This window comes from Rhincodon typus, chromosome 13, assembly GCF_021869965.1.
Source record: "Rhincodon typus isolate 14 chromosome 13, sRhiTyp1.1, whole genome shotgun sequence".
Taxonomy (NCBI): domain Eukaryota; kingdom Metazoa; phylum Chordata; class Chondrichthyes; order Orectolobiformes; family Rhincodontidae; genus Rhincodon; species Rhincodon typus.
This window is the reverse complement of record NC_063344.1, coordinates 27538956-27555191: the sequence shown is the minus strand read 5'-3', so window position 1 is coordinate 27555191 and position 16236 is coordinate 27538956. Positions and strand designations below refer to the sequence as shown.

The 16236-nt window shown below is 42.9% G+C and overlaps 1 protein-coding gene across 1 annotated transcript in view; it reads left to right on the top strand.

Moving 5' to 3' along the window:
• The first annotated feature begins 1427 nt into the window (after positions 1-1427).
• The window catches only part of rnpepl1 (arginyl aminopeptidase like 1), a 59991-nt gene continuing 45182 nt past the window's right edge, over positions 1428-16236 (top strand). Inside the window, exon 1 of the mRNA XM_048604574.1 lies at positions 1428-2108. Coding sequence (XP_048460531.1) covers positions 1659-2108 — 450 coding nt within the window. The 5' untranslated portion in view covers positions 1428-1658. The remainder of the gene's footprint in view (positions 2109-16236) is intronic.

The following is a 16236-nucleotide window of genomic DNA, read 5'->3' as shown; positions in this document are numbered from 1 at the left end:
AAAGGTGAGTGTAGGTAGGGAGTTAGGAAGGGGATAGGTCAGTCCAGGGAGGACGGACAGGTCAAGGGGGCGGGATGAGGTTGGTCGGTAGGAGATGGAGGTGCGGCTTGAGGTGGGAGGAGGGGATAGGTGGGAGGAAGAACAGGTTAGGGAGGCAGGGACGAGCTGGACTGGTTTTGGGATGCGGTAGGGGGAGGGGAGATTTTGAAACTTGTGAAATCCACATTGATACCATTGGGCTGCAGGTTTCCCAAGCGGAATATGAGTTGCTGTTCCTGCAACCTTCGGGTGGCATCGTTGTGGCACTGCAGGAGGCCCAGGATGGACATGTCGTCTGAGGAATGGGAGGGGGAGTTGAAATGGTTCGCGACCGGGAGGTGCAGTTGTTTGTTGCGAACCGAGCGTAAGTGTTCTGCAAAGCGGTCCCCGAGTCTCCGCTTGGTTTCCCCGATGTAGAGGAAGCCACACCGGGTACAGCGGATGCAGTATACCACATTGGCAGATGTGCAGGTGAACATCTGCTTGATGTGGAAAGTCTTCTTGGGGCCTGGGATGGGGGTGAGGGAGGAGGTATGGGGGCAGGTGTAGCACTTCCTGCGGTTGCAGGGAAAAGTGCCGGGTGTGGTGGAGCTGGAGGGGAGTGTGGAGCGGACAAGGGAGTCACGGAGAGAGTTGTCCCTCCGGAAAGCAGATAAAGGTGGGGAGGGAAAGATGTCTTTGGTGGTGGGGTCGGATTGCAGATGGCGGAAGTGTCGGAGGATGATGCGTTGGATCCGGAGGTTGGTGGGGTGGTACGTGAGGACGAGGGGGATTCTTTTTTGGTTCTTATTGCGTGGACGGGGTGTGAGGGATGAGGTGCGGGAGATGTGGGAGACACGGTTGAGGGCGTTCTCGACCACCGAGGAGGGGAAGTTACGGTCCTTGAAAAACGAGGACAACTGAGATGTACGGGAGTGGAATGCCTCATCCTGGGAGCAGATGCGGCGGAGGCGAAGGAATTGGGAATAGGGGATAGCATTTTTGCAGGAAGGTGGGTGGGAGGAGGAGTATTCTAGGTAGCTGTGGGAGTCGGTGGGCTTGAAATGAATATCGGTTTCGAGGTGGTTGCCCGATATGGAGACAGAGAGGTCCAGGAAGGGGAGAGAGGTGTTAGAGATGGTCCAGGTAAATTTAAGGTTGGGGTGGGCTCTACGCTTCAACTTATCTGATTGGTTTTAAAGTGGATGACCCACCAATTGTTGAAACACTGCCGTCTTCTTCTCTGAAAGGTTGGCCTTTCGGGTGGTCTTGACCTTGCTGGCCTTTGCCCTTCCTCGGCCTAGCATGACTTGGCCTGTCCAGGCCCAGTCCCAGGCCGCCATGCGCCCTCTATGGCGCCCTCCAGTTGTTGCCCTGCTAGCTGCAGTCTCTCAGCCCGGAGCCTTTACTTCCTGTTTTTGCCGGCGCTCGGGCTCCCTATTTTGTCCCTCAGAGTTTCTGCTGCTTTTCTCGTTTGTTTTTGTTTCTGGGACCCCGGGATCTGATGGATTTCACGTAGTTGAGTTGATCGACGCCATCTTTTCCGTGTTCCCAAGTTTGACTTTGGTGATTTATTATATTTTAATTTCCCCCCCACTACCTTTCTGTTTTTTTTCTGTTTGTATTCCTCTGGCTGGACCATGGCTGCTGCCTTCGAGCGGCCAACTTTCTGCTGCTGCCGGAAAGTTGTGACCGGCTCGGCTAAAAGCGAGAGTTTGAATTCGTCCCGGGACTGCCCTGTCGACATCGCCTCTGCCTCCAACTTTCAGCATTTCCAGATCCAGCATTTCCACCTGGAGTTGGACATTAACTTCCCGAGCCGGGAGATCCAGGCGGTGGAGGTGCTGGACTTGGTCTGTCTACATCCCGACACCCAGAGCCTGGTCCTGGACTCGCACCAGTCGCTGCTCATCCGCTCGGTCAACGCTAAATGTCGGTGCAACTCGGGGGAAAACAGCTGGCCCCTCAGTCACCGCCTCGACCCTTTCACCGACTATGGCTCCTCTCTAGTGATAACCCTGCCGGCTGCCATCAAACCTCTCAGCAACTTCCAGATCATCATCAGGTACACTACAGCCGATGGCCCGGCGGTAAGTCCTCAACCACTTTTTTTCAGGTTGGACCATTTACAAAAAAAAGCTCCAAACTCAGTTCCAACTAACCTCCCCTCTTGTCAGACTGCCTCCAACCCAAGAAGGGAATTAAGTACTTATCATTCATATTTCTCTTGAACATATGGCGTACAATTTAACTGTGTAAATTATACAATCACCACAAAAATAATTACAGGATTTGAGGTTGATTTGCTTTACTGTACAATTAATTCCCTTTGTGTCTCAGTTTGTAGTGTGGATAACTTCAGGAGTCTCCATGTTTTCTGCTCTGCCTCTTTTCTGCAGGTGCTATAGTGATCTGAGATGGATTCCCCCACTAAAGTTGAGTGACATAACAGTTTGGGGAACTTTGGATTTAAGTATTTAAGGAGGCTTAAATTCTGTGCCTGACTCAAAAAGAACAGTAAGAATAGAATAAATGCATACAGCCCTAGTTGTAATCAATTTTGTGACCTTTGACCTTTAGAGTGTAAAACTTACAACTGGTGATAGAATTCTACATTGGGACATGCTGTACAAAGACAACTGTGATTGCACAAATCCTAGTTATCATTGTATAAGTTACCATGAAATTGCATTATTATTTGCATTATAATTGATATAAAAAGTGTACAGTAACAAGTTCAAAACCAACGGTCAATACACAGAATCAGATCATTTGAAGCTGTAAAATCCTGTCATGACTGTGACAGCTGTCTGAAAAAGCTATCCACCTTCTTCGGACTCCTTTAAAGTTTTACATTTCAGAACCATATCAATTCATTATGGGTATTCTTCCAGTGCTATTTCTAACATTCCACATAGTGTGTATAAGTCACCATTGTCTTAACATATCATACGGCTGCAGTCTCGTTAGGGATATGACTGGAGGTCATTTAACCTGAGGACCACCATATCTTAGACAAGGGGAGAGGTTGAGAAGGAGAGTTCTTCCTGGCAACCTCAGCCGGTGATGGGAATTGAACCCACGCAGTTGGCACCACAGTGCTTTGCAAACCAACTGAGCTAAACCAACCCCCAACATTCCACATTACCCATACATTAACTAACTTACAGCTTTTCCTTTTGGTTTTTTAGCAATGCTTTTACTGTTATGCCCTCTAGTCGTTATCACCTGGACTGTGAAAATAGCTTTTTCTTTAGAGATAGTAAGAACTGCCAATGCTGGAGTCAGAGATAACACAGTGTGGAGCTGGAGGAACACAGCAGGCCAGGCAGCATCAGAGGAGCAGAAAAGTTGATGTTTCGGATTGGGACCCTTGTAAAAACATCTCAATTTTAAATACTAACACCAAATCTTCTCTTAACTTTCGTAATTTTAATGGAAAGAGCCCTAGTTTCATAGACTTGTTAGCTTCATAGGAAACGCCTTCTGTACTGTGTCCAGGGCCTTGACATCTGTAAAATACATTGCTCAAAACTTGGCAGACATTTATATCTTCCAATTTCTTTGGGCAAGCTGCAAACGCTAAAGACCAGGAACACTTGTAATGGCCACTAACCATTGGCTTTGTGTAAGTTAGTGCACAGTACAAAATGTTCACACTATCTCCTGGTAGTTTAAAAAGAATCTTTTATCAACTTTTTACCAAACTATTAAAGATCTGAATTGGGATAACTTCTTAATTTGCAAGCCCTTTGACCACTATTCCCCTGCTTCAAGATGACTAACATATTGACCTAACAATTTAAATTTAAGTGCAATAAATGTGCAATTCTTATCAAATTCTCAATGAGTAGAGTTCCAGCCAAGCAATCACCTCTCATTTCTTCTAAAGTCCGCAAACTATAGGCCCAATATACTCAGCACATCTAATCCCAGGAACTGATCAAATTGATTTATTTAGTAAATGCAAATCCTGGAGCTGTCACCTCTTAATTTGCTGAGTTTACGGTGATTATTCTGCCACTTAGACTGCAGAAGAAGTACTCCTCAGTAATGTGCAGCGTGTGTGTGTATGTGTGTGGGGTTTGTACTGACGCCCAAATGTGGAAGTTGGCTGAAGCTATTTAGCAAGGGCCTATCCTGTTGTGCTACTTCAAAGCCTGCTATTCATCAGATGGAGTTTGCCACAAAGAAATCATTAGTAGGGAGATAGTGGCCTAGTGGTGATGTCACTGATCTAATAATCCAACTAACTACTGTCAAGTGTCGTAAAAATGTGTCTGGTTCACTGATGTCCTTTACGGGAAGAAATCTGCCCTCCTTACCTGACCTGATCTACTTTTTATTATATTCACAAGTACTGTTACACACAACTGAACAGGTATTTTTTTCCATCACCCAATCACTGTGGTATTTTTCACCTGTCTGGGTTTGCATGTGATTTTAAACCCACAGCAATTGGGTTGACTCTTAATTGCCCTCTGCAATGGCATAAGAACATGCTCAATTTTATCAAACTGTTGCAGAGTCTAAAGGAAGAATCACCTAGCATCAGACTAGGTACCAGAAATCTAAATAGCGAGCACAGCTTTATCAACCTTGCAAAGTCTTCCTTTTCCATCTCAGGGTCTAGTGCCAAAATTGTAAGTACTGTTCCACAAACTAGACGAGCAACAGCCTGACATTGTCATATTCACAGAATCATACATTACAGACAATCTTACAGATATCACCACTACGGAATCCTACCTGACAGACAACGCCCCAGGTACGTCAGGAGGTGAGAGCACAGTTGGATACAGAGAAGAAGTTGCCATGGAAATCTTCAGCATTGATTCTGAACCGTATAAAATTTCATGGCATCAGGTCAAACATGTGTAAGGAAACTTCCACCTGATTTCCACCTACCACCCTACCCTCCAGGTTGATGAATCAGTATTCCTCTTTGTTGAACACTACTTGGAGGAAGCACTGAGTGTGGCAAAGGCACAGAATGCATGCTGGGTGGGGGCTTCAATATTCATCATCCAAAGTGGCATCACTACGGACAGAAATTGTTTAGGCTGGCACGGTGGCTCAGTGGTTAGCACTGCTGCCTCACAGTGCCAGGGACCCCGGTTCGATTCCACCCTCAGGTGACTGTCTGTGTGGAGTTTGCACATTCTCCCCATGTCTGCGTGAGTTTCCTCCGGGTGCTCCGGTTTCCTCCCACAGTCCAAAGATGTGCAGGCTAGGTGGATTGGCCATGCTAAATTGCCTGTAGTGTTCAGGGATGTGTAGATTAGGTGGCTTATAGGGAGATGAGTCTGGGTGGGATACTCTGTGGGTCGGTATGGACTTTTTGGGCCAAAGGGCCTGTTTCCACACTGTAGGAATTCTATGATTTCTATGAGTCTACAAAATGGCTGAATCCCAAAGGACATAGTTGCAAGACTGGGTCTGCAGCATGTGATGAGGCAACTAACAGGTGGTAAAAAATTGCTTGATCTCATCCTCCCCAATCGCAGATGTGTCTGTCTGGCTAAGTTAGCCAAAAATATAAAAACAGATAGGGGTAGTGAAGAGGAAGAAGGAGCCTACAAAGGGGTATAGATAGGTTAAGTGATTGGGCAAAGATCTGCAAATGCAGTAGTATGTGGTTAGGTATGAAATTGTCCATTTTGTTAGAAAGAATAAGAAAGCATTATCGATATGGTGAGAAATTGTGGAGCTCTGAAATGCAGAGCAATTTGGGTGTCCTCATGCATGAAAGAAAGAAGGTTAGTATACAGATGCAGCAAGTAATCAGGAAAATTAATAAAGTGCTATGGTTTATTTGTGTGCATTTGGAGAGGCAAGGAATGATTAGACATAGCATGATTTTGAATGAGGGAAATCATGCCTCACAAACTTGATTAATTTTTTTTTAACTTGCGCTTTAGTAAAGCCTTTGACAAGGTTCCACATGGTAGACTAATTTGTAAAGTTTGATCACAGGGTGAGCTTGACAATTGGATACAAATTGGTTAACGGCAGGAGACAGAGTGGTGAGGGAGGGTTGTTTTTCAGATTGAAGACCTGTGACCAGTGATGTTCCACAGGGATCATTGCTGGGTCCACTTTTGTTTGTCATTTATGTAAATGATTTATGTGAGGATATAGAAAGCGTGATTAGTAAATTTGCAGATGACAACAAGATTGGTAGTATAGTGGACAGTGAAGAAGATTATCTTAGATTACAAAAAGATCTTGATCAATCAATCGGATCAATGGGCTGAAGAGTGGCAAACGGAGTTTAATTTGGATAAATGAGAGGTATTGCATTGTGGTCAAACAAACAAAGGCAAGACTTAGACAATTAAAAGTAGGGCCTTGGGTAGGCTAGTAGAGCAGAGGAACCTTTGAGTTCAGGTATGTAATTCTTTGAAGTTACAGATACAGATAGGGAGGTTAAGAAGGCATTTAGCATGCCTGCCTTCATTGTTAGACATTTTGAATATAGGAATTGGGACATTATGTTGAGCTTGTCCAAGATGTTGGTGAGTCTGGAGTACTGTGTCCAACTCTGGTCTGCCTGTTATAGGGAAGATATTATTAAGCTGGAGAGGGTTCAGAGAGATTTACTAGGATGTTGCTGTGATTGGAAGGTTTGAGTTATAAGGAGAGGCTGGACAGGTTGGGACTTTTTACACTAGTGCGTAGGAGGTTGAGAGGTGACCTTATAGAGGTTTATAACATCATGAGGGGTATAGATAAGGAGAATGGCAGGTGTCTTTTCCCTCGGGTGAGGGATTTCAAGATGAGGGGGCATTTTTTAAGGTGAGTGGAAAAAGATTTAAGAAAGACGAGAGAGGCAATTTCTTTTACACACAGAATGGTTTGTTTGTGGAATGAACTTCCAAAAGAAGTGTGGATACCGGTATAGCATTTAAGAGACATTTTGATAAGTACATGAGTAAGAAATGTTTGGAGGGATGTAGGCTAAGTGCAGGCAGGTAGGGCTAGTGTAGTTTGAGTTTACGGTTGGCATGGACTGGTTGAACCGAAGGGTCTGCTTCTGTGCCTTGTGACTCTCTGACTGTATTGCAAGGGGAATTAAGGACATAGCCACTGAGCTGGGTCTGTGGCAGGTGGTGAGGAAACCAACAAGACCAAAAACATACTTGAGCTCATCCTTACCAATCTGCCAGCTGCAGATGTATTTGTTCATGACAGTATTGGTAAGAGCGATCGCACACAGTCCTTGTGGAGACGAAGTCCTGTCTTCACATTGAGAATGACCGCCGTTGTGTTGTGTGGCACTATCACCGTGCTAAATGGAACAGACTTCAAACAGATCAGGCAACTCAAGACTGGGCATTCATGAGGCATTGTGGGCCATCAACAGCAGCAGAATTGCACTCCAGCACAATCTGTAACCTCGTGTCCCAGCATATCTCTACTCAACCATTACCAGCAAGCCAGGGATCAACCGTGGCTCAATGGAGAGTGCAGGAGGGCATACCAGGAGCAGCACCAGGCATATCTGAAGATGTGGTGACAACCTGGTGAAGCTAATAAGCAGGACTACTTGCACCCCAAACAGCAAAAGCAGCAATGATAGATAGAGCTAAGCAATCCCATAACCGACGGATCAGATCTAAGCTCTCCAGTCCTGCCACATTCAGTTGTGAATGGTAGTGGACAATTAATCAACTCACTTGACAAGTAGGCTGCACAAATATCCCCATCCTCAATGATAGAAAAGCCCAGCACATCAGTGCAAAAGATAAGGCTGAAGCTTTCGCAGCAATCTTCAGCCAGAAGTGCTAAGTGGATGAACCATCTCGGCCTTCTCCAGTGGTCCTCAGCATTACAGTTACCAGTCTTCAGCCAACTCGATTCACTCCACGTGTTATCAAGAAACAGTTGGAGGCACTGGATACTGCAAAGACTACGGGCCCTGACCACATTCCAGCAATTGTGTCGAAGACAAGTGCTCCAGAACCTGCCGATAAGCACCTCCAGTGCTGTTCCAGTGCAGTTACAATGCTGGCATGTATCCAACAATGTGGAAAAATGCCAAATTATGTCCTGTACATGAACAGCAGGACAAATCCAATCAGACCAATTACTGCCCCGTCAGTCCACTCTCAATCATCAGGAAAGTGATGGAAGGTGTCATCAACAGTGCTATCTAGCATCATCTGCTCAGTGATGCCAATTTTGGGTTCTGCCAGGGCCACTAGCTCCTGACCTCATTACACATTTAGTTCAAACATGGACAAAAGAGCTGAATTCCAGAGGTGAGGTGAGAGTGATAGCCCTTGACAGCAAACTGGAATCAATGAGTATCGGGGGCAAACTCTACTCTGTGTTATACCTGACACATAGGAAGATATTCGTGGTTGTTGGAGGTCAGTCATCTCAGCTCCAGGGGATCTCTGCAGGAGTTCCTCAGGGTAGTGGTCTAGGCCCAACCATCTTCAGCTGCTTCATCAATGACCTTCCCTCCACCATAAGGCCAGAAGTGGGAATGTTCGCCAATGATTGAACATTGTGCATTCACGACTCGTCAGATGTTGAAATAGTCCGTGTCCAAATGCAACAAGATCTTGGCAACACCCAGGCTTGGACTGACAAGTGGCAAGTAACATTTGCGCCACATAAATGCCAGGCTATGACCATCACCATTAAGAAACAATCTAATGACCGCCCCTTGACATTCAATGGTGTTACCATCACTGAATCCCCCACTATCAACATCCTGGGAGATATCATTGACAGAAACTCAACTGGATTCACCACATAATGTAGTGGCTACAAGAGCAGGTCAGAGGCTAAGAATGCTACGGCGAGTAACTCACCACCTGACTCCTCAAAGCCTGTCCAACCTCTACAAGGCACAAGTCAGGAGTGTGATGAAATACTCCCCACTTACCTGGATGTGTGCAACTCCAGCAACATTCAAGAAGCTTGACACCATCCAGGACAAAACAGCCCGCTTGATTGGCACTGCATCCATAAGCATCACTCAGTCCACCACTGATGCTCAGTAGCAACAGTGTGTACTATCTACAAGATGCACAGCAGAAATTCACCAAAGATCATCAGACAGCATCCTCCAAACCCATAACCACTTCTATCTAGAAGGACAAAGCCAGCAGGTATATGAAAACACTATCAACTTCAAGTTCTCCTCCAAGCCACTCACCATCCTCTCTTGGAAATATATCGCCGTTCCTTCACTGTTGCTGAGTCAAAATCCAAGAATTCCCTCCATAATGGCACTGTGGATCATCCCATAACAGGTGGGCTGCAGCGGTTCAAGAAAGCAGCTCACCACCACCTGCTCAAAGGCAAATAGGGATGAGCAATAAATGCTGGCCAGCCAGCGATGCCCACCTCCCACAAAATGAAAAAAATTTTTTAAATTTAAAAATTAAATGCAAGGTAAGTTATACTTCGGTTATGGGGGCATTGGTGAGACTCCATCTAGGGAACTGTACTTTTGGATGCTAATGTGTCAGATGCTGTTCAGAGATGCACTGCTGGATTAGTACCTGGAAAGCGTGGATTGCTTTATGAGGAAAGGCTAGACACACTAGGTCTGTGTTCTCTGGAGTTAAGAAGAGTCAAAGGTGACATAATTGAAACATATAAGATCCTGAGGGATTTGGAAAGGACATTTCTTCTTGTGAGAGAACCTGGAACTAGGAGACATAGTTTAAAAATACGGAGTCCGTCCATTTAAAACAGATATGAGGAAAAAATATTTCTCTGAGGATTGAGAGACTTTGGAATTCTCTTCCTTCAAAGGCAGTGGATGCAAAATCTTTAAGTATTTTAAGGCAGAGGTTGATAGATTCTTGATTACCAAGGGGGTGATGGACTATTGGGGGTATGCAGGAATGCAGAGTTGAAGTTAAAATCAGATCAGTCATGAGCTCATTCAATGGCAGAGCAGGCTTGAAGGGTCACATGGGTCTAGTTCCTTATTCATATGATATTGGTGGAAGTGACCACTGACCGGTCCTGTGGAAAACAAGTCCTGCCTTCATGTGTGGCATTCCCATGACATTAAATGGGACAAATCTAACTTAGAAGCCAGTTCGACCTCAGCTTGGGGTATTGTGTACAGTTTTAGGTGCCACACTTTAGGAAGAATGTTAATGGATTGGAGAGAATGCAGAAGAGATTTACAAAAATGGTTCCAGGGATGAGAATTTTTAGCTAAGAGCATAAATTGGAGAAATAGGGAGTAGTTCTCTTGGAAAGGATAAGGCTATGAGGATATTTGATAGAAGTTTTCAAAATCATGAATAGCTCAGTTGGATCTGCTCTCTGTCACGTAAGTGTCAAGAACAAGGAAGCACATATAAAAGGTAATTTGCAAAAGAAGCAAATTGAGAGGAAAAGCTTTGTTAAACTGTGAGTAGTTAGGGCCTGGAACTGCCTTGAAGTGTAATGGAGATGGGTTCAACTACCGCATTCAAGAAGGAATTAGATGATTAATTAATTAGAAACAATATTCAGGGCTATGCATTCTCAGTCCTCTTTGCAATCTATATATCAGAAATGTGATGCAATACGCTCCACCTGCCTGCATGTTTGCAGCTCTAACAAAACCTAAGATGCTTGACACCATCCAGGACAAAGCAGCCTACTTGATTGGTACTCCATTCATCACCTTAAAACATTCTCTCCCTGTCCCACCAATGCACAGTTGTAGCAGTTTATACCATTTACATGATACATTGCAGTCCCTTACATAGGATCCTCTGACAGCACCTTCCACACCCACAAGTAGAAGTCAAGAACAGCAAATGCATGGGAAAGTTCCCCTCCAATCCACACATCATTGTGACTTGGAACTATATCGCCATTCCTTCACTGTTGTTGGGTCAAATTTCTGGAACTCACTTCTAAACAGCACTGTGGGAAGCCCTGCACCCCTAAGACGACAATAGTTTAAGGATGCAGTTCAGTACCATCTTCTCTGGGACAAATAGGGATGATCAATAAATGCTGGCCTAGCCAGTGGTGGCCACATCCAGTCACTGAATTAAAAAATTTTGTATTTTTCCAGTCTTTGATCCAAAGGATTTCTGCTTGGTAAATCTTGCTGGGGAAGGGTGCTTTATGGGCAGAAAACAGGCACTAGGTGGATTGAACATGTCATAGTGGTGTGTACAGTTAGGTTCGGCATGGATGGTTTCACCTGGATTGTTGATTGAGTGATCTAGTGAACCAATATTAGTGAACATTTGCTATACTTCCTTCAAGACAAGTATACCTTACCTTAGATATAGAGACAATAGTGCATGTAGTGCTTTCAATATGGTCAATCTACAGCCATGTGCAATTGCACCAAGACATCAATATTATTCACTGCAATTTTTCTTTTAACAAATTCCAATATGCCATTTGACTTAAGAAGTATTTATTGCACCTGCTTGGGACCTTTCTGTGTTCCTTGTATGTGTATAGCCTAGGCTCTCTGAATAATAACATTTAAAAGTTTCATGTGTTGCAAAGAAAATTTACTTTTCAGGCCTTACAACTGGAGGGATTAATCTGAATTCTCCAAATGTTAGTCATTTGTCAACTTATTGCCCATTTATACAACCTTTATACATCTATTACAGCCAATTTCCTAATAGAATTTGTTCTCACCTAGCTTTGTATCATCAGCAAACTTAGATATCTTGCTCCTGGTGTCTTCATTAAGTCATTTATATTGTTTGGAGATGATTGAGACATGGAACTGATCCTTGTGTTGGTTCACTACTTTACAGTCTGCCAATTTGAAAATGCCCCATTTATCTCTACTTTCTGCTTTCTGTTAACCAGTCCTTTATCCTGCTAATATACTGCCTTGAACTTCATGAGCTCCTAATTTGCTTTTTCTGGCCTTTTAGATATCCACTTATACTGCACCTACCAGCTGCCTTTTATCTACCGTTGCATTCTCTAAAATACTTTACTAAATTTGTCAAGTACAATTTCCCTCTTGTAAAACTATATTGACTTTGCTCGTACTTTGATTTTCTAAGTGCATTGTTAAGTCATCCTTAATAATAGATTAGTATTAGTAATAATAGATCTGGTGTTTTCCTCATAATGAACTAACTGGCTGCTAGTCCCCTGTATTCTTGCTGCCTCCTTTCTTGAATAGCAATGTTACACATGCTAGCTTCCAATCAGCTCGGACCATTATAGAATCTAGAGAAGTTTGGAAGCTCGCAACCAGTGGATCCATTTCATCTGCAGCTATCTCTTTTAGAACTAAGGGTGTTAGATTTTAGTTCCTTAATTTTCTCTGACATATTTTCTCTTTTGATCTTCAGGTCTTTTAATTCCTCACTGCTACTAGCCATTTGGTTACCCTTTATATCTGATATTTTTGTTTTTAACTTAGAAGACAAGCACAAAATATTTGTTCAGTGTTTCTCCCTTTTCCTCATTCCCCATAATAATTTCTAATGTCTCTGCCTTTAATATTTACTTAGCTACTCTTCTCTATGTCCTGATGAAAGCTCTTAAAATCAGTTCTTAACTAATTTACATTTGTTCTTTTTTTCCTTTTTTTGTTGACTTTTTGGTCGTCTTTTGTTCATTTCTAAACTTAGAAGCATTCCCTCTTAATACAATACCTAACTATGCATGTAAACTATCCATAGGCCATCTTTCTAAAGTCTTTATTTTGTAACAACATATTTTCTTTAAGAATTTTGAACACATTTTTAAAAAAAATTCCACTGTTTATTTACTGTTGTAGCTTTTAGCCTATGTACGTATTCAATCCTGGCCAACCCTTCCCCTCATATCTACAATATATGTAACTAGGTTTCTTTAATTTAAGATTGTTGTTTTGGACTCAAGTATGTTGTTCTTAAACAGAATATCAAGTTGTTATCACTTTTTCCAAGATGATCATGTATTGTGAGATTACTGGTTAACCGTTTCTCAATAGATAATCCTGTATCTAAAATAGCTTTATCCTAGTTAATTCTGCAAAAAACTGTCAAAGGAATAATCGTAAAAGCATTCTACAAACTCATCTTCTGGACTACATCACCAATTTGAAATGTCCAGTCTATATACAGAATGGGGTTCCTCATAATTATTACATTGTCTTTGTCACATGTCTCAGTTGTTTCATGCTTACTGCCCCGATGATATAATTTCCATTAATGGGCTAAGAATCAACTCTGTCCACTTTCTGACCCTTTTTATTCCCAATCTCCACCGATACTAATTCTACTTCTTGACTTTCTGACCCGTATTCCTTTCTTACTACAGCCTTTATGGAAATCTTATGGAAATGGCGGATCTGACGCATGAGGAGAGATTGACTAGGTTGGGATTGTTTTGCTAGAGTTCAGACGAATGAGGGGGAATCTCATAGAGACTTATAAAATTCTAACAGGACTGGACAAAGTAGATTCAGGGAGGATGTTCCCAATGGTGGGTGCATCCAGAACCAGGAGTCACAGTCTGAGGATTCAGGGTTGACGATTTAGGACAGAGATGAAAGACATTTCTTCACCCAAAGAGTGGTGAGCCTGTGGAATTAATTATTACAGGAAGTAGTTAATGCCAAAACATTGAATGTATTCAAGACTCGATATAGCACTTGGGACGAATGCGATCAAAGGTTATGGGGAGAAAGCAGGATTAGGTTATTGAGTTGGACGATCAGCCATGATCATGAAGAAAGGTGGAGCAGGCTCGAAGGGCCGAATGGCCTCCTCCTGCTCCTATCTTCTTTGTTTCTATCTTTATTATCAGGGTTAGTTCTCTATTCTGTCTTTATTAAAGACTGTCAAGTACTGTGGAATATTTATTATGCAACTAACTTCTTTAGTAAAAGGCACTATTCAAATGCAAAGATTTTAAAGCCATCTGTCACATTTCAGCTCCGTTATTAATAAGTAATCAAAAAATTCTAATTTATTATATTGAGTTATCACCCAGGTACTTAGTTGGTTCCAATTTAATCTATCCAGTTGAAACTAGAGAATCTTACAAAGTAGCTTCACTTCCATTGGAGTTTCTCAAGGATCTATCTATGGTCCCTTCTTTTCACAACTACAAGCTGTGCTTTGGCAGCATAATTTGAAGACACAACTGAGGTTTGAGCAGCTTTGGCTCAGAATTTGAGCTGATCTGAGGCTGAACTGCAAATTAACAAAGTAAATGAATCAGTAGGGCAGCATGGTGGCTCAGTGGTTAGCCCTGCTTCCTCACAGCGCCAGGGACCCGAGTTCGATTCCACCCTCAGGTGATTGTCTGTGTGGAATTTGCATGTTCTCCCCGTGTCTGCGTGGGTTTCCTCCGGGTGCTCCGCTTTCCTCCCACAGTCCAAAGATGTGCAGGGTAGGTGGACTGGCTATGCTAAATTGCCCATAGTGCCCAGGGTTGTTTAGGTTGGGTGGGTTAGACATGGGAAATGCAGGGGTAGGGAATGGGTCTGGGTGGGATGCTCTTCGGAGGGGCGGTGTGGACTTGTTGGGCCAAATGGCCTGTTTCTACACTGTAGGGATTCTCTGATTCTATGAGTAGCTTGTATTAGAGTAAATAAATGCAATCTGATAGTCATTATGGAGACAGGGCTTCAGGATAACAGAGATTAGGTCCCGAATTTGAGGGGCATATAACATTCAAGAAAAATAAGTATTTGGTAAAGGTGGAGGGATAGCCCTGGTTGACCTTGGTTCAGGGGATCAGGATAGAAAATCAGTTTGGCTTAGAGATGAAGAATAGTATGGGAAATAAGTCCCTAGTGGGAGCGGTCTGCATGTCCCCTAATCACAGTGTCAGACAAACGATACAAGAAGAAATATTGGTTCCATGTGATAAAGGGATAGCCTAAGCAAGAATAACTATATCTAAATAGGAAAATACAGATCGGCAGTCATAGCCTGGACGAGGAATTCGTAGACTGCTTTTGATAGAGTTTCTTAGAGTAGCATGTTTTGGAACTAACCAGTGAACAGGTCATATTAGATTTGGTATTATGTAATGTGACGGGATTAATTAATTACCTCAGAGGGAGGAAGCCAACTAGGAATGTAAAAATAGATAGCAGATGTTTCTAAGGGTATTTTGAATGGAGGGGTAAGTAAAACCATTGTTAGTTCTCCAGAGAGTAAGAATGGGGAATTAGTAGATAAAAAGGAAATTTCAGATTAAATGAACAAACGATTTGCACTCAGGAAACAAAACAGAACTTGCTGGAAAAGCTCAGCAGGTCTGGCAGCATCTATGAAGGAAAAAACAGAGTTAACGTTTCAGGTCCGGTGTCCCTCCCTCAATGATTTGCTCTGTCTTTACTCCAGAAAATACAAAAGCAGTCCAGTAACAGCTGTGCATAGGGAGATAGAAGGATGAGAGAAACTTTGTGAAATAACAGTTGCAAGGGAAGTGGTGCTAAGCAAACTAATGAAGTTGTGAGCTAGCAAGTTTTGGGCCCAGATGGATTTCATCCTCGGATCTTAAAAGAGGGTGCTAATGAAATAGTAGGTATGTTATTATTAAATTTCCTATATTTGGGCAAGGCTCACTCAGTCTGGAAAGTGGCAAATATAACCACTCTTTTTAAGAAGGGAAGGAGGCAGAAAGCTGGAAATATAGGCCAGTTAACTTGTCATCTGTCATGGAGAAGGTCCTTAGAATCGATCATTAAGGAGATTGTAGCTGTGCACTTAGACAAGTTAAAGGTGATCAGAAAGAGCCAACATGGCCTTTTCTAAGTGAAATTATGTTTTACCAATTTATGAGAATGGAGTTCTTTGAAGGATTGATACATGCTGTAGTTGAAGGGGGAAGTCTGTAGATGCAATACGTTTAGATTTCCTGAAGGCATCTAACAAAGTTCCACATCAATAGTTATTGTGAAAAATAAAAGTTTGTGGTTTAGAGGGTAACATTTTGGCATGGATAGAAGGTTAACTGGCTAGCAGAAAACAGGGTATACTAAAGGAGTCTTTGGCAGGATGTGACAAGTGACATTCCAAAAGGGGTCTGTGTTGGACCTTCAACTTCTTACAATTTAATTAATGACTTAGATGAGAGGAATGAAGGCATTGCAGCTAAATTCACAGATGACATCAAGAACGGTTGGAAAGTATGTTGTGAAAAAGACATAAGGAAGCTGCGCTTGAATATAAGATAACAAGGTATAGAGCTGGATGAACACAGCAGGCCAAGCAGCATTTTTAGGAGCAGGAAGGCTGATGTTTCAGGCCTAGACCC